A 26,548-nucleotide genomic window follows, 5' to 3' on the forward strand; every position below is an offset into this window, starting at 1 on the left:
AAGGTTTTATTTCCTCTTATCCCAGACCTATTTCTCCCAGACTATAGTATATTATTAGACCTATTTTTAGTATTGTACCCAAATTTTAAAATGGGAGGTACTTAGACCTCTGTGAGAATTTCTGTATTAACCTGTAACAACATTGTATGTAAACAATTTTTTTTGCTATTTTTTGCACAGAGCTGATCTCCCCAGGCCTCTACTGAAAATGGACATGTACCCAGTGAGACTAGCCGGGTCAACAGATGTAAAATAAAATAAATAAATAAAATTATTAGGATTTGTGTTAGCAGATATTTTCTGAAACAGTGGTGTGCGTGAGAGAGTGAGTGAGAGCAGCAGCACTAAAGAGGTTTGCATACCTCTGGACCTTTCAGCTGAAGCAGTCTGGATACACCCTAAAATAGAGGGAGCAAAGGCACAAAAATAGGAACAGATATTTACTGCTCTTATAAAATTACAAACTTGCTTAAATAAAAGGATTTGTGTTGGTATTAATTTTCTGAAGAAAATAATGGTCTGAAACTTAAATGTATGCCATTATTTACTATCTCCAATGACTGACAACAAACCGAACGTTTTAGGAGTAAAGGACCAAAAAATAAAATAAATTAAATAAATGCTTGGATATAAGTATTGTATCTTGGATGTAAAGTGCTTCCTCCAATGTCATTAGCATATACTACAGCAAGTTTAAAACTTTAGGCAGAGAAACTATTTTACATCAAAAATATAAAAAAAAAATAATGTAGTACTTGTGACGACAGGAGGAACTGCCAGCGATGCCAGGGAGAAGTAGGGCAATGGATGTATGACTTGTACCAGCACAGCTAGCTGGAATTTTATAAATTACATGTCATTTGTATATCAAGCTGATTTGTACAGATGCTTGTGCTGAAAATGTAATTGTGAGCTCTGCTTCTGTTAGTTGTGTTAAAATGTATCAACAGTGCACCCTGCTGAAATGAAGAGAAAAGTACATGTATTATGGTATCTGAATTAAATGTATATGTGTTGATAAGGACACTGGCACAACAATGGTTAACCAGCTGGCTTATTTTAAGAAAATTAAGGGAAAATTATGTGAGCTGTTAAGTCATTGAACGGTACACCACAGTGCTGAGTAGGCACAGAGATGGTAGATATGGGAGCAGCCATTATCTGTTAGCTTTTGTAAAGAAGGGGGAAGTGTTGTAGATGTTTCTGGCTCCTAGGCATTGCCATAAAAGCTCTAAATGTGTATTGTAGCAGTCTGCTAAAGTCCTGCCTCAAACTTCAAAAAGAAATATTGTGGGAACCTAGAATCAGATGACCAAATGAAGTCATTCTGCAAGTCATCTTAGATACTATATTTTACAGGGAGTAATCTTGGAATATTCTGTTTGGAAGCTTCACTGAAAAGACTGCTCATATATTTCATCTTGCTTTGCCCAATTAAGTTATTAGGGAACAGTAAATTCTTAGATTTAGTCAGGAATATAGTGAAGCTTAGTTTAGAGCTTTTTCTCCAGGAAGGACTGGCACGGAAAAACTTGTGCCAGGACCATGGACTACAACTAAATGCCAAGAAATGCATAATAGTATCCTTCAGGAAGTCGTCCATCCTTGGTAACAGTTTTTATATTGACAACACACAAACATAACAGTTGACCCAGTAGTCAGGGACTAGGGGATACACACAGACAGTAATCTAGCCTTTGACAATTTTGTGTCTACATTAGTGAAGAAATCCATTCTGCTGTACAACTGCTAAACAAAGGTATGGTATCTAGGTCAAAGGAGGTCATTGTTCCACTGTTTTCAGCATGATCAGACCTAACGTTGAGTGCAGGCCCCCCTTTGGTATGTAAGCAACTAGGCACATCCAACAACTGGGACGTTCACAGCACTTCCTTGCTAAAACAATGGTGTAAGTAACATGTCCTATGCAGGCCACCTCAAGGCCCTGTCTATGTATTCTGAGAGATCTGTGCCTGCATACCAGGCATTGTCAGACTCCACCCTGATGACCCTCCTGCATATCCACAAAACAAACAGCACCAGAATTAAATTGTGCCTGTGATATAAGTGGGACTTGCTGGAGAGACAGATATGTATCCCAGCTATTACCCCTTTTCCTGATCAGGCTACCCATCCATGTACAGCAGACTTCTCCCTAACCCAATTCAAGTTTAATTTTGACTATTGGACAGGGACCAGGAAATTCATTTCTGATGTTCTTCGTGTTTCACTGTTGCAGTCATTGCATTTGGGTAATCTGCTGGCAGGTTGCACTCAGTCAGCCTGATTAACAATGTCTTGAGTCTTGCGTCGGTTGATGTCCCTTCTTCCATGACGTCAGGTCATCAGGAGTGTAAAACATGCAGCCAATGCCATTTTCATCAGTCTTTCTTGCCACGCGGTGCCCGAAGCAGAAGCAGTTCGCAAGTGCTGGTCGGCCGACTCCTGAAATTTTTGTTTTCGAGTTTCAGAACCAAAGTCTTCAACCTAAAGCGAAGTACCCCGTTGGGGAAACTTTTTCTTGCTCCTTACCGATGTCAGTAAAAGTTAATAATTATATTACTTGTGGGAAGCAAATACCTCCTAAGGATTTTCGGTTTTCATTTGTACTGTATTCCTTGCCTAGGCCCTGACCACAACGTGCCTTGCTGTCGGTTTTGTGCTAAATTTAACCAACACACTATTAAGCGTATGTATATTTTTGCATCTAAATATTTTGGCTCAAGATTTAACTATCCAGAAATGTCTGTTAGCAGTCCGACTACCAGAATACACAAAAAAACACAAATAAAAAGAGAGAGACTGACTAGGTCCAAAACTGACGACGAAGCTTCTCCTAAGCCAGTCACCAGTTCGCCAGTACTCAGTGAGGTGCTTTCGCAGCCCCTGATACCTGCTACTTTTGATTCACAGGCCTCTACTGGGACCCATTCGGAGTCCGGTATGCTGGGAGACACTTTAAGTATTGAACCCACGGATGTCTCTACCTTAAATGGGTCTGGAGCTGCTGAGCAGGCACCGGCTTCTGAAGGTGTTTTCAGGCCTAAAGATTTATATATTAAATCGATGCCATCTTCAAAACCTAGGCCAAAATCAACTTCTATGTCTAAAAAAACCGACGCTCGGGCCATGTGCACAGGCCCCTATGTCTAAATAAAAACAAATGATCAAAATAGCTGAGGATTTAATTACCTTGATCAGGGGTTCACAACCCCCTCCTGCTAAGAGGCCTAGACAAGGCACTGATTATGAATCTTCAGATCAGGTTTCCATTTCTTCTGATTCCTCTTCTGATCAGGAATTATCTATTCCACCTTATGAGGACTCTGATGCAGAAGAATCCATCCCTTCTGCTCCTCCTGAGGATTTTTCTTTTGGCGAAACTTTGCATACCTTAAGGGTACATTTTCATTGGGAGAGTCAGGTTTTTTCAGAATCTAAAAAGAGGCTTAGGGATTTCCTTCTTCCTCAACATAGGCCTTTGGCTATACCTCCTGTTCTAGACATTGTTGATGTTTTCTCAGAATCGAGCATGGCTCCCGATTCCCTGCCTCTGGCTCCTAGTAAGCCAGACGGATATTACAGGGTTCCTGACTTCCGCAAATTCCTTTTTAAAAACCCTACTGCTGACACTGAAACCATTTCTCAGGGTCCCAAGGGTATTAAGGCTTCTACTGCTAAAAATCCTACTCCTTCTGATAGAGACTCGAGGACACTGGATAGGCGGGGTTAGAAGGTTTACATGTCTGCAACCTTGGCAATCAGGGCTTTAAACTGTCAATTTCATATGCTTAAATATCAGCAACATGTCATGGGCTTACTTAAACAGAAAATTATGTTGATTTCTGACTCTGTGGAAAGTAGAGTTGCAGGATTTATTGCATTCGGCTGAACAAGTTGGAAAGCATACTTTGCAATGTGGTTTTGATTCCTTGGAGGCCTCTTGCAGGGCCGCTGTAACTGGATCTATGATAAGAAGGCATGCTTGGCTCAAGGAGCAAAGTCTGCCTGATCATGTTAAAGCAAAATTGTTGGATGCTCCTTTATGACAGTCTATTTGGTAATAAGGCAGAAGTTTTGAAAAAGATGGAAGACGAAGCTAAATCTATGCAAACTGTAAAAGATTTCCTACAAGTGCAGCCACCCAGGTTCAGTAGGCACTGGCCTACTAAGAATTGGTCCTTTCCAGTACCCACCAGAGCTACTCAGGTCAAACCCAGACATTCCAAAGGCTCCAGGTTTCAGTCACAAGGAACTTACAGAACAAAACAATGGGGTGCCTCCACCTCCAAATCTGGATGTAGCAAGGCACCTGCCTAGGGTAAACAGTCTCAATGACTTTCCTCTGCCATCTGCAAGCACATCTTTTGGCAGCCCCTTTGGGGGGAAAACTAGCACTTCATGCACAAAATTGGCAAATAATTACCCAGGACAAATGGGTTTTAAATGTAGTATCCCAGGGATACAGATTTCATTTCCACACGTTGCCAATCCCAAACGGATGGCCAGATCTGCCTCCAAATTGGTGGGCAGAGGCCCAGAAGCAAGTTATATCCCTCATGAATGTGGGGGCTATTCAACAAGTACCAGAAAAGGAAAAGGGACAAGGTTTTTATTCACGACTTTTCCTGGTACCCAGAAAAGACAAATCATGGCATCCAGTTCTGGACTTATCCATTCTAAATACATTCCTGGACATTCCAAAATTCAAGATGCTGACTCTACAACAGTTACTGCCTATGCTAGCAAGGATGCCTGGTTGGTAACTCTAGACTTAAAAGAGGCTTACCTGCATATCCCAATCAGGGAATCTTGCAGAAGATACCTCCGCTTCAAAGCAGGCTATTTGCATTACCAGTTCTCTGCACTGCTCTTTGGCTTGTCTACTGCGCCCAGGGTCTTCACAAAGTGCATGGCACCAGTAATTGCATTTTGCAGACAAAGAAACATTCAAATTTATCCTTATCTGGACGATTGTCTAATTCCGACAGAAAACAAGGACACTCTTCTGCAGCATCTGGCATTTGTAAAAAGGCTTCTAACTTGCTTAGGGTACACCATAAACGAAAAGAAATCAGAACTGGTACCCTCTCAAAAAATTACATTCCTGGGTGCAAGCTTTAATACAACTGCCCAGATGACTTGCCTCATGCCAGAAAAACGAATCCAATTGATGACTTACTTCAAACAAGTGACCACAAAAACCCAGTTATCTGCAAGACAAATTCTGCAGGCCTTGGGGTTCATGGCTTCCTGCATTCTACTAATTCCATATGCAAGACTGCATATGAGGAAACTTCAGTGGTACCTAAATAGCTTATGGAGTCAACATTGTCACAGACTGGAAACAATGATTCCTATCATTCCTTGCCCTGCAGCAGGAGTTCCTATGGTGGGCAGAGGCCTGACACCAAAACAAGGGACTGTCATTCATTCCACCCCCTGCCACCCAAACCCTGATTACAGATGCATAAGATTATGCTTGGGGGCGCATCTGGCAGGGAGATGCATTCAGGGCGAATGGAGCCAAATCAAGTGCACCTGCATATCAACCAGAAACAGATGCTAGCTGTACAGAAAGCTCTGACAGCCTTCAAGGACTTTCTTCATCCAGGACAACTACTGATAAAGACGGACAACACCACAGTCATGTGGTACATAAATAAGCAAGGAGGTACCCATTCCTACCCCCTTTGCAGACTAGCCATGGCTTTGTGGAACACAGCCTTGACTTACCAAATACATCTACAAGCTCAAATCCTGCTAGGAAAGCAAAATACTCTGGCAGACGAACTAAGCAGAAATCTTATGGACCTACAGGAATGGAAACTGGATCCACAAATCTTCAGTATGTTGACACGCAAATGGGGGAGCCCAGACATAGATCTTTGTGCCTCACCCCAAAACTATCAGTTGGACAAATTCTGCACAAGAATCATCACAAAACAGCTTGGAAAGTGGATGCTCTGTCCTTCAACTGGAAAAACCTGTCAGTCTATGCCTTTCCCCCTCTGCCTTTACTCTCCATAGTATTACTAAAAGTCAGACAGGAAAAACCAAAAATTATTCTGATTGCTCCAGGCTGGCCTGGCCAACACTGGTACCTGCTCCTACACAATATGTCACACCTTCCTCCGTGGTATCTGCCTCAGACACCTTATCTATGGTCTCAGCAGAACTATCAAATTCTGCACACACTGCTCCAAACTCTGAATCTTGCAGCATGGCTAATCAACTAATTTCAACAGTTACATCTCTCAGCAAACCTGTGATGGATGTCATTTTGGAGGCTAGTAGGCCTAGTTCTAGAAAATCTTATGCTGATACATGGAAAAGATTCTGTGCCTGGAACCTGGCACAAGGAATAAGCACAGCAATGCCACTTATTCCTCAGATTCTGCAATATTTAACTGAGATGCTTCACAAGGGCCTATCTTTCTCTTCCATAAAAATCCATGTCCCTGCCATTTCAGCTCATTACAACACAGAGCCTCCGCTCTTTTCTCATCCCCTGCTAAAGCAATATCTCTAAGGGACCAACAATTTTAAGACCTCCCAGGAGAGCACCAGCTCCGGCATGGGACCTCAATTTTGTGTTGGAAAAGCTCACCCTATCTCCTTTTGAGCCAGCTGCTACTGCAGACATAAAATTTCTCTCTTGGAAGACGGCTTTTCTTTTAGCACTCACTTCAGCTAGAAGGATTTCAGAACTACAAGCTCTCATGGCAGTGGAGCCTTTTATTATTTTCTACACGGACAAGGTGTCGCTCAGGACCAATCCATCCTTTATGCCTTAAGTGGTATCTAGTGTGGCTCTTCATTCATCTGCCAACTTTTTCCCCAAATCCACAGAACAGGGGGGGAGCGGATTCTTCATTCATTGGATGTACACAGACCGCTAAGATTGTACTTAAACGGGACAAAATCTAAGAAAATATGAGCAACTACTGGCGGCATTTGCTGCAGGGCAGAGGGAAAGGCTATTTCAAAGCAGACTTTTTCAAAATGGATAAGCCATTGTATTCATTTCTGCTACGTGTAACATGGTAAACCTGTTCCCAAGGGGATCAGATCCCATTCCACCAGGGTTGCATCTACTTCTGCACCCTTTCTCAGAGGGGTTCCTACCAGAGACATTCTAGAAGCTGCTACCTGGAGCTCAGTTCATACGTTCACCAAACATTACCATTTAGTTCTCTTCTCTAAATCCAGAGCAGGCTTTGCCACTGCTGTCCTGCAGGGCCTTATAGCTGCTCCTAATGCTGTATAATTCCATCCTCCCCAACCATAGCTTTGGGATTCTACCCAAATGTAATGACTGCAACCGTGAAACACGAAGAACATATAGTACAGTTGTGTACACTTACCATAAATGTAGATGTTCGAGTGTATTCACTGTTGCAGTCCTGGTTACCCACCCGTCAGCCCCCTACTTTTCTCTTTTTATACCTCTTCTTTCTTTTACTATGCTCAAAAGCCTTTTTGTTGTATTTGCTTTTATTTGGAGGTTTTGTGTATATAAAATATATGTTGCGTCTTTCGGCTTTTCCCGGTTAGGGGTCGCCACAGCAGAACTCCGGTCCGCTAATGATTGGTAGTTGATTTTTATGTGCCGAGTATCAGCCCTGACGCACAAACTTCAACGAAGGTATGCCTATTCACACGTGTCTCCGTGCAGAAGACACTCTAGCTGAGAATTGAACCGGACAGCACCACCACCGTGGGTTTTTTTATATATATATATATATATATATATATATATATATCTATATATATATATATCTATATATATATATAATATAAATATATATAAATTGCTCCCCATTTGGGGGGGCACCTGACATCTGGGTCAAGAAAAAACTGATGAAAATGGCGTTGGCTGCATGTTTTATACCCCTGACAACCTGACGTCATGGAAGAAGGGGACAGCAACCGACGCAGGACCCAAGACTTTGTTAATCAGGCCGACTGAGAGCATCCTGCCAGCAGATTACCCAAATGTAATGACTGCAACAGTGAATACACTCTAACATCTACATTTATGGTAAGTGTACACAATTGTACTGTTAGGCACCTATGCCTGTAATGGACACAGGCAGCCTGTAAATGGTTCATCCCAGGCCCCTGCATGCACTTATCAAGGGTACCAGAACTTGTCATCCATTTTGGATGCATGGCTAGGCTTAAAAAGTCCTTGTGATCATTAGCCTTGTACACACCTATGAGCCTATAAAACTAAATTTGTCAGGCATGGGAGACACTTTCTTGGAATAGTTCTTCCCCCGTATGGTTATTCATGTTTTGAATAATGTTCTGTTAAAGTTTTAACTATTTGGGCTGCTTAATAGCATTCTGTAAAACTCATCTCGGGTGGGGTCACTAAATCTGTTACATTTGCCTGTCTTTGTCATATTAACGAAAGTCCATTTGCATGCTCATCACAAGCTGCAGCACCACCCTATTCACCTCATGTACAATACAGTTTGTTTCAGAAGTTCACTGTTGTGACATGTTGCATCAATTCAAGCTCTATGCTGTGGGGAAAAAATAGTAGAAGGAATGGAACTGAAAACCATTATTTTCTCCTCTTCTCTGTTTTGCATACAGTACTGCATACTTTGTCTGTTTAATGTTGTTGAAATTGGAGAAAAAAAAATGTTGGAAGTGTTCTGTTAAAGTGCAGTCTGATATTTAGACATTGGTTGTTTAACATTATTGTAAAATGTATAGGCAAAAGGACAGTAGCAGATGTCCTATTCATTTTATGTTCACAAATGTAAAGCATATGTTCAAGTTACAATAACTCTTGATGTTGTGTAGTCCAATCTCACCTTCATTTTTACATATGGGTTCGGAGCTGATCCTCTGCTCCGACTCTGTCGATTTAAAAGCTCAAAGACTTCTGGTTGGCTCTTGGCTAAGCAGGTAACCCATAGTGCACCAGTACAAACCCCAGATCTCGTTTGCCGCGTCGAGTTCGGTTGTGCTTCTCTTGGCTCTCGCTGTGTGTCAAATTATTTTCTATTTAAATAGTATTAGAGTTAATATTGTGTTGTTAGGGTTGCTATTATCCTAGGCAGTTGCGTTGTTTGCCCTTTTGGTGCAATCTTAGTTAAAACTTGTTAGTCTGGTATCCTGTGTGCCAGTTTGGAGTTCCTTGTAGGCACCGTTGCATGTTTTTTTTTTTTTTATATATCAGGTAGTGTGTCAGTTTTTGGCGGTTTTCCACTGTTAGTTAACAGGGGCTCCTATTGTTATTTCTGACCATTATTGGGTCTCCATTTGGCAGTCTGCTTAGTTTCCTCTGAGATTGTATTTTTGACGGGGATCTGCTTGTTAATTACTTGGGGTTGGAGTTTCCTTCCCTAGTATGCTAGCTGTTCTTAAATTTTACTAAATAGTCATTTACAGTTTCTGTGTGCGTGAGTTTTTCCTCCTCCTGGTCTGTTTAAATTAGAAGACCTAGCTTTCTGTTCCACCAGGCTAGGCCCATTTTAGTTAGAGGACCTAGTCCTCTCCCTTTCTTCTACTTACTTTCTGGGTGTTGCGTGTGTGTGGAATGTCTAAAGAGAGTAAGGAGCACAAACGTTCGTGTTTTAAAAAGTGCATGAAATGCTCCTAAAAGATGTCTTTAACAGATGACCACAGTAGCTTAGTCTACTTTTTAGGGTCCATCCACTTGCAGGAATCGTGCTTGTTCTGCCATGCTTTCTCCCCTAGGGTGTTACAGGAGAGAAAGAACAAGCTTATACTCCAGGGTCTACTAAAACCATCTTTTGAGGAAGTTCTATCCAGTTCTTCGGCTTTCTCTGACGAATCTTAGTCTTCAAAAAGGCCTTCTCCGGCACCAGCTGGTGTCTCGGAGCCGCCTCCTAAACAGTCAAAATCTGCCTCCTCGACTCCACAGCTTTCGGAGCCGAAGGAGTGCACCATTGTGGTTTCAGAATCTGTTCCAAGTGTTTTGGAGCCGACCTCTGAACCGATTGAATCAGCAGTTGAATCTGCTACTCTGAGCCGGTCTGTGGATTCCCTACCAGTTTCCATGTTACTGAAGTCTCCAGTGCCCCCTAGGTCATGGTGGTGGCGGTGGCCACAAAGAAGGAGCTGGCAGGGACTTCTTCCTCTGTTCATCCATCAAACAAGGATTCTCGGAAGAAGATGTAGAGAGGTTAGTGTTGAGACTCTGTCGTCTGCTTTACCAAAATTATTGTTGGCTCAGATCCAGTCTGCTCCGGAGCCACTCGATCCAGCTTTGCCCTTGTCTGCTATTCCTCCTCCAAGACATGTTGGTCCTTCGGAGCCAGAGTGCTTGGTGTCATCGGAGGAACTATCCGTTCCAGCTCCCTTTGTCGCTGCTTTGGAGTCGGGTTCGGCTCAGACATGCTCTATGCTGTCCTTTGTGTCCAGGGGCCCGAAGCTCTCCTGTCCGCTGACAGGGAGGATTGGAATCTCTCTTCGTTTCTGAGCCTTCCTCTCGGTGCGTCAGCCGGGGTGAGCTCTGGCCATGCATCTACCTCGGAGCCGACGACTCTGACGTCAACCTTTGTCTCTTCGGAGTGGGGGAGGTCTTCAAAGCTGGAGAGGTCGGCGTTTGAGATCATGAGGAGCGTGCTATCTCATTCTCCAGCCCCTACCAGTGGTACCAGCACTCTCCCCCCCGAGAGCACCCACTTCGGTCTCAGCCCCTACTTTCTCCGGAGACAGCAGAGACCCTCAGCCTTAGGAGCCACCAACTGGTGGCCCCCACTCTTCCGAGGCCTCCCCAGAATGTCCTTTCGAGGAGCCTTCCTGGAAGAGGATATGTAAGAGGAAGCATGTTGACTCCCAGGATGGGTCTTTGACATCGGACACTGACCTCGAGGAGTCGGAAGGGTCCCCCAGGTCGTCCTCTGTCTCCTTCGTGTGGACATCCTGGAGATCCCTAAGCAGAGGTGCAACTGGCCCTTCTGATGAGGAGTCTGTGTACCTGAAGGTTTTTGGGTCTCAACTTTCTGCCTCTTGGGTGTCTCCACCTATTGATGAACTGATGGATCTAGTTAGTCAAAAGGTGTGGGATACTCCTGATGCTGTGGAGCCAGTCCGCAGGAGACCTAATAAGTTTCTGTCTGCCCCTCCTGGTAAAGAGTTTTTGTCTAAGGGTGTTCCCGTAGATGCCATGGTGGTGGCGGTGGCCACAAAGAAGGAGCTGGCAGGGACTTCTTCCTCTGTTCATCCGCCAAACAAGGATTCTTGACAGATGGACAGATTTGGGAAGCGTATCTTTAGTGCAGCGGCATTTGCCCTCCGATCATTGAACTATCTCACTCACTTCATGAGATTGGAGAAGGGATCTCCTCAAGGAGTTAGGAGATTCTATGCAAGGTGCGTGTACTGAGGAAGTCCCTGACAAGATTTCTGCTAAGTTGTCCACCTTAAATTCTATAGTTAACTCCTCCATGCGGCTTATCCCCTATGCAGCTGATGGAGCGAGTAGAGCAGCGGGTTCAGGAGTTGCCCTGAGGCGTCACTCCTGGATGCGCTTGTGTAAATGTTCTTCATGTTTCACTGTTGCAGTCATTACATTTGGCTAATCTGTTGGAAGGTTGCCCACAGTCGGCCTGATTAACAAAGTCTTGGGTCCTGCGTCGGTTGCTGTCCCTTCTTCCTTGACGTCAGGTTGTCAGGGGTATAAAACATGCAGCTGATGCCATTACATCAGTCCTTCTTGCCGCGTGGTGCCCGAAGCAGAAGCAGTTCGCAAGTGCCAGTCGGCCGACTCCAGAAATTTTCGTTTTCGAGTTTCAGAACCGAAGTCTTCAACTAAAAAGCTAAGCACCCCGTTGGTGAAACTTTTTCTTGCTCCTTATCGATGTCAGTAAAAGTTAATAATTGTATTACTTGTGGGAAGCAAATGCCTCCTAAGGATTTTCATTTGTACTTTATTCCTTGCCTCGGCCCTGACCACGACGTACCTTGCTGTCGGTTCTGTGCTTTAATTAACGCATTTTCCATTGTCGGTACATTTTTGCTTCTAAATATTTTGGATCACTGTTTAATTATCCAGAAATTACGTCTATTAGCAATCAGACCACCGGAATACCTAAAAAACGCAAAGAAAAAGACAGACAGGCCATTGAGGTCCAAAACTACGACGACACTTCTAAGCCAGTCGCCAGTTCGCTGGTACTCTGTGAGGTGCTTTCACAGCCCGATACCCGCTACTTCTGTTTTGCAGGGCTCTACTGAGACCCATTCGGAGTCCGGTATGCCGCGAGATGCTTCAGTTATGGAACCCAGCTGTCTCTACCTTGGATGGATCCGGAGCCGCTGTGCAGGCACTGGCTTCTGAGGGTGTATTCAGGCCTACAGATTTGTATATTAAACCAATGCCGCCTTCAATATTCAGGCCAGAATCTCGATCTGTGTCTAAAAAACAGACGCCCAGGCCACTGTGCAGGTCCCTATGCCTAAAAAACAAATGATCAAAATGGCTGAAGATTTAATTACTCTAATCAGGGATAGCCAAACCCCCCCCAGAGGTCTAGGGCAGAAATTGACTATGAATCTTCTGAACAGGATTCCATTTCTTCTGACTCTTCTAATGAACAGGATTTGTCTATACCTACTTATGAGGACTCTGATGCAGAGGATTCCATTCCTTCTGCTTCTCCCCCTGAGGATTTTTCTTTTGGGGAAACTTTACATACCTTAAGGGAACATTTCCACTGGGAAGGTCAGGATTTTTCTGAATCAGAAAAGAGGCTTAGGGATTTTCTTCTTCTTCCTCAACATAGGCCTTTGGCTATACCTCCTGTTCTAGACATTGTTGATGTGTTTTCAGAATCTAGTATGGCTCCAGATTCTCTGCCTCCAGCTCCTTGTAAGCCAGACAGATACTACAGGGTTCCTGACTCCCTCAAATTCCTTTTCAAAAATCCTGTTGCGGATCCTGAAACCATTTCTCAGGACCCCAAGGGCATTAAGGCTTCTACTGCTAAAAATCATACCCCTTCTGATAGAGATTCCAGGGCACTGGATAGATGGGGTAAGAAGGTCTACACTTCTGCAACCTTGGCAAGTGGTGCTTTAAACTTTCATTTTCATATACTAAAATATCAGCAGCACATGGGACTGCTTAAACAGAAAATGACGTTGATTTCTGACTGTGTGGAAAATATATATTTACATGATCTATTGCATTCAGCTGAGCAAATTGGAAAACATACTTTGCAATGTGGTTTTGATTCTTTGGAGGCCTCTTGCAGGGCTGCTGTAACTGGGTCTGTGCTAAGAAGGCATGCTTGGCTCAAAGAGCAATCTCTGCGTGATCATGTTAAAGCAAAATTGTTGGATGCTCCTTTGCAGCAGGACTGTCTCTTTGGTAATAAGGCTGAAGAAGTTCTAAAAAAGATGGAAGACAGGGAATCGTGCAGAAGATACCTCCTCTTCAAAGCAGGCTTGTTGCATTACCAGTTCTCTGCACTACCCTTTGGCTTATCTACTGCGCCCAGGGTCTTTACAAAGTGCCTGGCTCCAGTAATTGCATTTTGCAGGCAAAGAAATATTCAAAAATATCCATACCTGGACGATTGTCTAATTCAGGCAGAAAACAAGGACATTCTTCTAAAACATCTAGCATTTGTAAAAAGGTTCTGACTTGCCTAGGGTACACTATAAACGAAAATAAATCACAACTGGTACCCTCTCAAAAAAATTACATTCCTGGGTGCAAGCTTGAATACAACTGCCCAGATGGCTTTCCTTACGCCAGAAAAGCGAGTTCATTTGGTGACTTACTTCAAACAGGTAGCCACAAAAACCCTGCTTTCTGCATGGCAAATACTGCAAGCCTTGGGGTTCATGGCCTCCTGCATTCTTCTAATTCCATATGGAAGACTGCATATGAGGAAACTTCAGTGGTACTTAAAAAGTTTATGGAGTCAACATTGTCATAGCCTGGAAACAATGATTCCTATCATACCTTGCCTGCGCCTAAAGTTCCTATGGTGGGCAGAGGCCTGCCACCAGAACAAGGGACTGCCATTCACACCACCCCCTGCCGCCCAAACCCTAAGTACAGACGCATAAGACTATGCATGGGGGGAGGCTCATCTGACAGGGAAGTGCATTCAGGGCAAATGGAGCCCAAATCAAATGCACCTTCATATAAATCAAAAAGAAATGCTGGCTGTACAGAATGCACCGACAGCCTTCAAGGACTACCTTCATCCAGGACAATTACTGATAAAGACGGACAACACCACTGTTATGTGGTACATAAACAAGCATGGGGGTACACATTCCTACGCCCTCTGCAGACTAGCCATGGCATTGTAGAACACTGCCTTGAGTTATCAAGTACAACTACAAGCTCAGTTCCTGCCAGGAAAGCTGAATACTCTGGCAGGTGAACTAAGCAGAAAATCTCATGGACCCACACGAATGGAAACTGGAACCACAGATTTTCAACATGTTGAAATGCAAATGGGGGAGCCCAGAAATAGACCTTTTTGCCTCACCCCAGAACTGCCAGTTGGACAGTTTTGCACAAGAACTCATCACAAAAAAGCATGAAAGTGGATGCGCTGTCCTTCGGCTGGAAAAAACGGTCAGTCTATGCCTTTTCCCTCTGCCTCTGCTCTCCAAAGTTCTATTAAAAGTCAAACAGGACAAACCAAAAATGATTTTGATTGCTCCAGACTGGCCTCGCCAACACTAGTAACCACTCCTGCGCAGTGTCACACATTTCACCGTGGCACCTGCCTCGGACACCTTCCTTACTGTCTCAGCAGAACAGCCAAACTCTGCACCCTCGGCTCCAAACTTTGAATCTTGCAGCGTGGTTAATCACCTAAATTCACCCTTAGCATCCCTCAGCAAACCTGTGATGGATGTCATGTTGGACGTGAGAAGACCTAGTACTACAAAATCTTATGGTGACAAATGGAAAAGTTTCTGTGCCTGGAATCAATCTCAAGGGATAAGCAGAGCAGTGCCCAACATACTTCAAATGTTGCAGTACTTAACTGAGATGCTTCACAAGGGCCTGTCTTTTTCTTCCATAAAAATCCATGCCTCAGCCATTTCAGCTCATTACAACACAGAACCCCCCCCCCCTCTTCTCTTATCCACTGCTAAAGCAGTATCTCAGAGGGGCCAAAAACTTGATACCACCCAGGAGAGCTCCGACCCCTGCCTGGGACCTTAACTTTGTATTGGAGAAACTCACTCACCCTCCTTTCAAGCCATCTGCTTTCTCTCCTGGAAAACAACCTTCCTTTTAGCAATCATTTCGGCTAGAAGGATTTCTGAATTACAGGCTCTTAAGGCAGTGGAGCCTTTCATCATTTTCCATGCGGACAGGGTATCGCTCAGGACCAACCCATCCTTCATGCCCAAGGTGATGTCCAGTGTGGCTCTTAATCAGACCATTTATTTGCCAACTTTCTTTCCCAGTCCACAGAACAAGGGGGAACGGATTCTGAATTCATTGGCTGTACACAGGCAACTTCGATTTTACTTGAACAGGACTAAATCTCAAAGAAAATCCGAACTCTGCTGGTAGCATTTGCTGCAGGGGAAAGGGAAAGGCTTTTTCAAAGCAAACCATTTCCAAGTGGATAAGCCATTGTATTTATTTCTGCTATAAGCACCATGGGAAACCTATCCCCCAGGGGATCAGATCCATACCTCTCAACCTGGTAACATCAAAAATCTGGACAAGGCCCATGAAAAATAGGTGCAAATCTGTACGCTGATTAACATATAATTTGCATACATAATTATGTAACCCCCCCACTCGAATGGAATCATGGGATACCAACTTTCAAACACAAACTGAAGAACAGACAACCAAAACATGGCACCCCAGAGTCCCCCTGCAGCCATACCAATGTCCCATTACCTGGCTATTTCGCCCCATTTGCCATAGACACTAATGTGTGCATACTGCTTTGCTTCTGCAGTGATTTGGATTTTATTTTTACATTTTACTGTACAGCAATGCAGGCGCACTAACATCTGGTAAACAAAGCAATACTGTCTCACAATGAAAATAGGCTTAGCATTAAAACTTCTCTGTTCTTGAAACTTATATTCATTGAAACAGCATTGAAACCCACACCACATCCAAAGAAAATGCATCTGGCGGCTTAGCATTAAAACTTCTGTCCTTGAAACTTATATTCATTGAAACAGCATTGAAACCCACACCACATCCAAAGAAAATGCATCTGGCCAGTGGTGGATAAAGATTACCTTTGGGCCGTTTTCAAATCTTCTGCCCCTTGCACACAAAAGAAACATACATGTGTTCTTTCCTTTGATAAACCTTCCTGACTTCATTAAATTATATTCCTTGTATAATACAACACACACTTGCGAGAGCACATTTTAAATTTATTGTCAGAACTTTTTTCCAGTAGGCTGTACTGTAGGCAATGAAACAAGACACATTAACCAATAATGACAAAACTGCCCAATTCAGTACATTTCCATCATAAGTCTACTTCCACACCCACACTATAAATAGAATGACAGTAGCTAAGCCATAGGCATCTTGCACAGTGTATTGTACTTATTTTCAATTTCATTTTTGGGGGGTGGGGACAAAAGGTCAAAAAACCAAGGACACATTTTAAACATTGCTTATATAATTTTGAAAAATTGCTAGAATAAAATGTTGTGTTACCAACATGCATTTCACTGGCAAGTTTTGAATCCAGGACCCTATGCACTACAGTCAGAACATGCCAAATCAGCAGCTTCCTGAAACACAGGAAAACTGAAACTTAATGGCTATCATTTAGTGAATTCATTTCTCACCTCTCACCATAGCTCTCAACCTCTTAGCACAAAAAACCTTGACAAAGCCAATAATAGGGGAATACAGATTCAGTTCTCACTTCTCACCATAGCTCTCAACCTTTTAGCACAAAAACCCTGGACAAACAAAGCTAATAATTAGGGAATACAAATTCAGTTTTCACATCTCACCATAGCTCTCAACTCTTAACACAAGAAACCTTGACACAGCTCATAAGTGGTGGTGGCTAGGGAGTAGGGACTTACCAGGGACGCATTTAAAACATTGCGTGTATAATTTTGTAAAGTTGCTAGAATAAAATTACTTATCACCAATTCACCGTGCATTTTACTGAAAAGCTTTGAACCCAGCCAGGACTCTATGTACAGTATTTAGAAAATTAGACCAGCAACCTCAAATAGGTACTACACAAACAAAACACGTTCCGACTGATTTAAAGAAACTCAAATGACTGGCCGACATCTGCAACATCATTCTGAAAGGAAATTGTTTTCGCAGTGAAAAGTTACTCAAGACACGGTGATGGGTATAAAAATAAAGCCCAAATCAGCTCCAAGCCTGCTCTACCTTCTGCCTCATCTCCTTTGAAATAAAAGTAATAAATCCCTGCTAAGACAGCCTCGACAGTGTACTTCCTCTAACTCTGACAGTTCTGAAATGCCCAAAATCCTTTCTCCACAATGCACAGCCACAGATAAAGCATAAGCAAACATATACTTTACATCGACCCGAGAAGTGTAAGCACAACATGCTTTTCTCAGCTTTAAGGGGTGGTTTCCTACCTGACTTGTTTCCGAATGCCTGAATGCTGCCCAGAAATTAATCCATTTGAAAACATCTTGGAGCGAGCCGAGAAGCTGTTTCTGAAGTTGAACTTCGAATAAGAATAACTCCGAACTGGCAGATGGAGCAGCTTAATTCTTAAAACTTGTTGCTGAAGCGCTAAAGCGCTCGTTTGAATAACCCGCTAACTGCTCACCTCACACTCGCAGATCACGGGGAAAACCGGAAATGGGTGCTTGGAGCACTTAAGCTCAATTCCGACAGGCTGATAGCCCTGACGGTGCTGACGTCATCGCGCACGTGATGACGTCAGTGCAAAATAAAAAATGTACGAAAATTTAAAAATAAAACTAGAACTAAAGCTGGGAAAAGTCGGAAATGGAGGGGTGCCACTCGTGAATCGTGGCACCCCAGTATTTGGACCCAAAACTCGGTAAAATCCGAGTTATTTGGTGCGGTTGGGAGGTCTGATCAGATCCCATTCCACCAGGGGCGGCATCTACTTCTACAGCCTTTCTCAGAGGTGTACCTACCAGGGATATTCTAGAAGCTGCTACCTGGAGTTCAGTTCATACTTTCACCAAACATGATCATTTACCAATTTTCTCTATATCCAGAGCTGGCTTTGCCACTGCTGTTTTGCAGGTCCTAATGCTGTATAAATCCATCCTCCCAACCATAGCTTTGGGAATCTACCCAAATGTAATGACTGCAACAGTGAAACACGAAGAACATAGTACAGTTGTATACACTTACCATAAATGTAGATGTTCGTGTGTATTCACTGTTGCAGTCCTGGTTACCCTCCCTCCAGCCCCCTGTTTTTTCTCTTACTATGCTTCTACTTTCTTTTACTACACTTAAAGGCCTTTTTGGTGTATTTGCTTTTGTTTGGAGGTATATTTTTTGTGTTATATATGTATGTATATATATATATATATATATATATATATATATATATATATATATATATATATATATATATATATATATATATATATATAAAATAGAGCTCCCCATTTGGGGTGCACCTGACATCTGGGGCAAGAAAAACCGATGTAATGGCGTCGGCTGCATGTTTTATATCCCTGACGTCATGGAAGAAGGGACAGCAACCGACGCAGGACCCAAGACTTTGTTAATCAGGCCGACTGAGGGCAACCTGCCAGCAGATTACCCAAGTGTAATGACTGCAACAGTGAATATACTCTAACATCTACATTTATGTTAAGTGTGCACAACTGTACTTTTTTGCGGAACCGTTCAAGTCTACTTTCATCAACACCCCATTTGATGGTTCCTCATTGTTTGGTTCTAAGGTGAAGGCCACACTCACTCGGTGTGAGCAAGAAGAAAAGATGCTTCCTGCCGTGGGAGTACGTTTTACTGTTCCCTCTCGACCATACCCCAAAGATCAAAGGGGGGGTAAATGTGGTTCAAAAATCCCACAGGGTCTTTCCGGACACACACTGTGATCCCTTCTTCAGAGGCAGAGAAGGAGGAGGAGGAGGAAATGGGAGATGTCGCCCTAGAGGCAGGGGCGGTCCGCAATACCAGCAAGGCCGTGATTCCTTTCGGGGACGGCCTTATCAGTGCTCCTGATGTGGGGCCCAACTGCATTTCTCTGGGGCCGTTCGCGGGTCGCATTTCTTTGTATCCAGAAGCCTAGCTAAATATCACTCAAGACAAGTGGGTACAAAGAGTTGTCACCAGAGGCTATATCATACCCTTTTCCCTTCCACTATTTGTTCCCAAGAAGATCCCAGATGTACCACCCAATTACAGGGATCAGGCAACTGTGGAGATCAACAAGTTGCTCCAGTCTGTCCCAGCAGACCAGATAGGATCTGGAACTTACTCCAGGTTCTTTTTAGTACCAAAATGAACTGGAGATTGGAGGCCAATATTGGACCTCAGCAGATTAAACGAATCTGTGAAGGACAAGTTTCGGATGGTAACATTGCAGTCTATACTCCCTTTTTAGGGAAAGACTATTGGATGTGCTCTCTAGATCTCCAAGACGCCTACTATCATATAAAAATGAACAAGGCATCCAGGAGCCATCTATGCTTCCAGCTGGGAGCCAGTCACCATCAGTTTCGTGCTGTAACCTCGTCTCACCACAGCTCCCAGGGTGTTCACCAAATGCATGGCAGTAGTGATAGCTCACCTGAGATGGAGATTCCAGGTGTTTCCGTATTTGGACGACTGGCTCCTGGCTGCCTCCACCAGGCATCTACTCCTCCAAAACAGGGACGCCACTATTCAACTTTGTGCTCAGTTGGGGATCTCCATAAATTGGGAAAAATCTGCATTGTTGCCCTCTCAATCTGTGATTTTTATAGGCACAGAGGTGGACGCAGTGAACATAACAGCTAGTCTCCCCGCCGAAAGGGCACAAAACTTAATCTCTCAAATTCAACGTTTTCTCCTGTTGCAGAAGGTCAAAGTGAAGTGGGTTCTTCAGCTCCTCAGGACTATGGCTTCCACCATTCTATTAGTACCATTAGCCAGGTTGCACATGAGAATTCTCCAGTGGCTTCTGTCTTCCCAATGGTCCTTTCAATATCTCCCGCAGAGTCATCCTATCGTGGTGACAGAATCATGCAAGAAGGACCTTCTTTGGTGGATAGCTCCCAACCAGTTGATCACGGGCACCCCCTTTATTCCTGCCCAACCAATTGCCGCTGTGACCATGGATGCTTCCCAGATTGGGGGGGGGCATTATCTCGGCAGGACTGTCCAAGGCACTTGGCAAGAACACGAGGCTCACCCTACATATCAATGTTCTGGAGATGAGGGCGGTGCTCCTGGTGTGTTGCAAGCACTTCAGGACCTTTGTCCTCTAGGGACTATTGCAATACAATCAGACAGCATGTTGGTAGTTTGGTACATCAACAAACAGGGTGGTACCAGATCTTACCCACTCTGTCGAGAGGCCATGAGAGTTTGGGAATGGGAGATTTCTTCCCAGCGCTTTCTAGTTGCAACGTACTTCAGGACCTTTGTCCTCTAGGGACTATTGCAATACAATCAGACAGCATGTTGGTAGTTTGGTATATCAACAAACAGGGTGGTACCAGATCTTACCCACTCTGTCGAGAGGCCATGAGAGTTTGCGAATGGGTGATTTCTTCCCAGCGCTTTCTGGTTGCAACAAACATTCCAGGGACGACCAACGTGATAGCCGACAAGCTCAGCCGGGCAATCCTACTACCTCACAAGTGGTCTCTGAAACGGGAAACAGCGGAACAGATTTTCCGAAAATGGGGACAGCCTTGCTGCGACCTTTTTGCCAATCCAGTCAATGCCAAATGCCACAGCTATTTATCCCTCTTTCCTCTGGGGAAGACACCTAGAGACAGTCTGGCTCACGATTGGCCCATGGGACTTCTGTATGCCTTTCCCCCATTTCCAAAGTGATTCAGAAAGCCAGTCGGCTGGGAAGCAAGTTGATCCTCATTGCTCCTTACTGGCCTTGTCAGGTCTGGTGGGTCTTCCTCGAGCCTCTTCTTCTGGACGATCCTTGGATCCTGGACCCAGCTCCAGATCTGTTGACTCTCATGTCAGGTTCGCTACATCCCTCAATCCACACTCTCAAATTGACAGCGTGGCTGCTCCAGTTCCATCCCTATTTAGGCTTCATGATGTATCATCCTCAGTGTCACACATTCTTATGTCCTCCTATAAACCTTCAACTAGGAGGCTGTATGGCAGTAAATGGAAAAGATTTTCTATTTGGACACAGAAAATGAATGTAGATCCCTACACTGCTTCTATTCCTGTGATTTTGGAATTTCTTTGAGCTTTTTCAGCAAGGATCTGCCGCTGCCACTGTGCGAGTCCAATTGGCGGCAATATCTCATTTTCACTTAGGGTTTCCAGATACCAATTTAATGTATCATAAGGTATGAAAGACCTTTTTGAAAGGAGCCACTCTATTGAGACCACCGCTGCAAGAACCTGTGGCTTCTTGGGATTTAAATTTTGTGTTGTCCAAACTGTGACATCTTCCCTGTTTGAAGCTTTCTACTCATCTCCATTGAAATTTTTGTCTTGGTAGACTTTGTTTTTGGTAGCTATCACCTCAGATAGATGGGTATGGGGGTTACAAGCCTCGTCTGTTAAGCCACCTTATTTGATCTTTCACAAAGACAGGGTGTCACTGCGTACTAATCCCTCCTTTGTCCCCAAAGTTTGTTCACCTGCTACTTAAATCAATCCATAGAACTCCCAGTTTTCTTCCCTAATCACTGTAATGCAGCTGAATACTGTTTTCATCAGCTGGACGTTCATAGACAACTACGTTTTTATTTACAGAAGACCAAGGATTTTAGGAAATCAGATCAACTATTAATTTCCTTTTCTGACTCCAGATTGGGCTTACCAGTTTCTAAAGTGACACACTTTCTAATTGGATTGCCAGTTGCATAGCATTTATCTACAGTTCGGAGGGCAGACCTTTACCCTGCAGGATGAAGGCTCATTCTACCAGGTCGCTGTCTATCTCTACAGCCTTTCAAGCCAGGGTCCTACTTGATATTTGTGCATCAGCTACGTGAGCTAACCCTCACACTTTTATTACACATTACAAATTGGATTTAGCTTCCAGGGGTAGAGCATCCTTTGGCTCCACGGTGCTCAGGAGGGTTTTCCAGTGAGCCACTCGAAAATAAGGCGCTAGGGACGCTGTCCCATATGTAAAAATGAAGGTGAGATTGGACTACACAACATAAAGAAGTTATGTACTCACCATAACATTCCATGTTGGTAGTCCATCTTGCCCTTCATTTTTACCAACCCGCCGTCCTGCCCCCATCCTGGAAGAATTTGGAGATAATAATAATTTGGTTATCTTTGGTTGGAGACCCTTTAGTATTGGTCTGTCTGTTATGGCTATTTCTTCTAGTGAGCAGCAAACAAGATCTGGGATTTGTACTGGTGCACTATGGGATACCTGCTTAGCCACGAGCCAACCAAAAGTCTTCGAGCTTGTAAATCGGCCGAGTCGGAGCTGAGGATTGGCTCCAAACCCATATGTAAAAATGAAGGGTGAGATGGACTACCAACATGGAACGTTATAGTGAGTACATAACTTATTTTTTTTTGCTGATAGTTCCCTACACCTTCATATGCTTTTTTTTTCTTTTAAAAATAGAGTGCCAGCTGCCTGATACATTGAACTCCTGGTTTCTGGTGACTCAGTTACATGTCTGGTGAGTGCTTTTGGCTGAATTTGCTTGGTTTTCAAATGTCAGTGTTTATTTTGATTTTTATAATTGTTGTTTGCTTATGTGATTGCACTTTGTTTCTAAGCCTGTGTGAATTACTAATATTTCACATCTAGCTGATCGTTTAACTTGTGATGCATTGTTCTTGCCTCTGTTTTACAGAAATTCTGGTATGGCACCATACTGTCTGTTATGTGCTTTCATACGTCCTTTCCTTGAATTTAGCTTAGAAAAGACTATGTCACATTTACTGATGACTTTGCTTAACTGCAAGCATTTTCAGTAGATACCTTTGTGATCATGATACTGCATTTCAGAATGTGAAAGAAGTTCATTTGTGTACCTTGGTTTAATCCTCACAGCTTCTATTTGCCTATAGTGTGGGGCTAGCTTTAACCAGAGCAAAACTTGTAGCATCCCCTGAAGCTGGACCTTATCCGGATAATGAGGAAGTTTAAATTGTTGTAAATGTCTTGTCAAGGACAGTAAATGAGTGTTTGCTTAGATTGTATACAGAAGTAAAGAAAGGTCTAACCCAACTACCAAGAGTAGTAGATTCTGATGGGGGTCTACTTCAGAATTCATGATTAAGGAGAGAGAGTGACACCACTTGCCATCTTCAATAGATGTAGAGGGATCATGAGGTTTTGTTGCTTTATTTGTTTGGCTGCATGGCTAAAATCCAGTCAACTTGTCGAAGATGGTACAGACTTATAATGCTATCCTGTTTTCTGTAGTCCGTGTTTTAATGGGAATGTAAGAATGCTGACATAATCACACAGTGAAATAATCATAGTCAAAGCTTCAGTTCTGGCCCATGGTAGCACTCATTCTTGTATCTGTGTAGGTCTGGAGATGTCTGTGATAGATGTGCGTCATTCTTCTGGTCCTCAGCAGTCCCAGCTTGTGAGCCTCTCTTTGCATTGCTTTCATTTTCAGTACTGTCTTGTTCAAAAATTCAGTAGTAAAACATTTATCTTGTGAAAGTCTGTTGATGCAGTTGACTCTGTACTTCACTAGCATCCAAATAAGGAAACAAATCCCATCTGCTGTGAAGCTATTGTTAGTATGTTTGTACAAAACAAATTAGCGTTTTTTTTATCTTTGTCTATAATAAAAAAAAAAAATCTAAAGAGGTCCAGATTGTCATTGTGTACAGTTTTCATTGTAGAATTCATTGCGAGACAGTATGCTGTGTGCAGTGTATTGCAGTGCAATGCATAGAACCTGTCTGATCATGTAATTGTTTCTGATTTCAGTGTGTAACTATTGTTATGCTTCCAGACAGGTGATTTACTGTGAGTCTTGGCAGCAGTGTTGCTCAGTGGTTAAAATCTCAGCCTCATAGTGCCAGGGTATTTGGTTTGATCAAGAACTCTACCCACTGCACTTGTACAGTTTGCTTGTTCTCCATTTGTCAGCATGGGTTATCTGCAGGTACCTTGGTTTTCTTCAGAAAAAAAGAAAAAAAAAAGCATTCTAACTGATGGGCTACTCTAAACTAGCTATATGTGATGCATTTTCTCTTTCCCTTGTGATAGTCAATAGTCATGGCTGAAGATGTTCTGAATACTGGTTCAGTTATCTGGCTAACAGATACCTTTTGTCATTCAGCAGAACTTCACGCATCCCTTAAGCACTTATAAATGTTTAAGCAGTTGGCAATCAGTAGAATTTGATAGGATTGTTGATGTTTATGCACAAAGACATGAGTATGCTGTAACAGCACTAAATTTATGAAACTGGATTGTGCTCCTTACAACTTAAATGCTGAAGCTGATTTATGCTAGACTATGTTTCTGTCATTGTGTGATTGATTTGTCAGCATTCTTGTACTCTGATTAAGAGAAGATAGACTTGTTGCTTTATTAGCATGTGTAATTATGGGATGTTAAGTTGTCAATCTCGCCTTCATTCTTGCTTGATGGGTTCGGAGCCGATCCTCGGCTCCGACTCGGCACGTGCTTTAGCTCGAGAACTCCTTTTACCAGCTCGAGGCAGCCCCATATCCCATGATGCAAGGCAGTAAGTACCCAGATCTCGTTTGCCGCTTCGCTTGGGAGGTCTTCTTTTTACCAGCTCCTGGTAAGTTGTTCACTTTTGTGAGTTTTAAGCCCCTTTTTAGTAAAAAAAACCTTGTATTGATAGTTTTAAACTTATATTATTCCCTTTCTGACAGAAATTCCCTGTCTCCTTTATTTTTTGTTAGTGTATCTTAAAAAACCCTTCCCATCCCCCCCCTGTTAGGGTGTGTGTATTGGTTTTGTAGAATACCTTTTGGTATTTATTTAAGTTAATTTTTGACTGGTGTGTGTGTGTGTGTGTGTTTTTCGGCACCATGTCAAAGGAGAGGGTCTCAGGTTTTAAGAAGTGTGACTCGTGCTGTCAGAAGATGTCTCTGACAGACGGTCACACTTCTTGCCTGTATTGTCTGGGCCCTCTTCACCTGCAGGACTCCTGTGCTATGTGTCACTCCTTCAGCCAGAGAGTCCTGCAGGAGAGACATAACAAACTGGTTCTTAGGGGCCTTCTTAAGCCGGAGGGCTCTCCGGCTAAGTCGGCTCCATCAAAACCAGCAAGAGTTTACAAGGCCCAGGCTTCTGTTCCTAAGCCTGCGGCCTCGGCTCCGACTTCGTACTGAGTCGAGATCGGCTCCGGCTGGAGCCGATTCTGGCTTAAGCGCCGGCACCGATGGCTATCGGTGCCGAACCTATTTTGACCGCCGATGTCGGCTCCGATCGGCTCCGACACCCATGTGGCACAGGCATCGGTGTCGGCTCCGATCGGCTCCGACACCGTTACTTTGGTGGCTGTATCGGCTCCGGCTGGAGCCGATACATCGAGGCTTCCTGTCGGGTCCGGGAAGTCGGCTCCGACAGGATCTATAGTATCGGCTCCGACGGCTCATTCCAGGAAGAGGTCGAGGTCTCCTTCCTTGGGGCCGATACTGTCGGCTCCGCCGCCTCTTCTATCGGAACGGAGCCATCGGAGCCGATCTTCAAGGTCATCCAGGTTGTCAGATCATGACCTAGAGAGAGTGGTCAGTAGATTACTCAAGTCACAGGTACTGGCCCAAATGTTACACAGTCCGTCTCAACAGACTGTTGGTCCACACCCAGTTACAGTTCCTCCTTCAACTCTACCCCAGAGCTTGGAGTTGGAGTCTTCGAATGGTTACTGCTACGGCTGGAGGACGGATACCCCCTTCTGTTCCTTCAGCCTCTACTCTTATCTCCTCTTCCTTAGAGGGATTTGGTGGTCGGGCTTCCATGGTCTCCTCCGAGGGTGTGAGTGGCATCGGACCCTTGTCCGAGCCCGCTCTCCCCTTGGAGCCTCGGCCTTGGTTAGCTCGGCTCCTACATCTGCCTCGGAGACTTCCCTTGCGGTGGTCCCTGGAGTTCCTAGCTCTTCGGAGCGGGTTCTCTCGGAACTGCCTGGGAGGGGAGCATTCGAGGTGATGAAGAGTGTACTGGCCACTGGTATCAGTCAGCAGTCTGTTCCCGTAGCTCCTCCCTCTATTGTACCTGTTGACATCTCTGCCACTTCTCTTGCTACAGGACCCAGAGATCCTCCGCCTCAGGTTTCCCCATTGGGAATTTCCCCCTCTTCCGAGGATTCTCCTCATGTTTCGGGAGATCACCCTAGGAAGAGGACATGTAAGAGGAAGCATGTAGACTCCCCGAGTCTGTCACTTGGATACTGACTTTGATGAGTCAGAGGGATCCCCTAG

General features: G+C 43.9%; 1 protein-coding gene across 3 annotated transcripts in view; it reads left to right on the plus strand.

Moving 5' to 3' along the window:
* Positions 1–26,548, plus strand: part of LOC122816976 (ubiquinol-cytochrome-c reductase complex assembly factor 1) — a 1,543,629-nt gene that overhangs the window by 212,614 nt on the left and 1,304,467 nt on the right. For all 3 annotated transcript variants that reach the window (XM_044090088.1, XM_044090087.1, XM_044090089.1), the window contains exon 4: positions 22,746–22,803. In XM_044090088.1, coding sequence (XP_043946023.1) covers positions 22,746–22,803 — 58 coding nt within the window. The remainder of the gene's footprint in view (positions 1–22,745; positions 22,804–26,548) is intronic.

This window comes from Protopterus annectens, chromosome 12.part0 (assembly GCF_019279795.1).
Source record: "Protopterus annectens isolate FY-2018-M chromosome 12.part0, PAN1.0, whole genome shotgun sequence".
Lineage (NCBI taxonomy): Eukaryota > Metazoa > Chordata > Ceratodontiformes > Protopteridae > Protopterus > Protopterus annectens.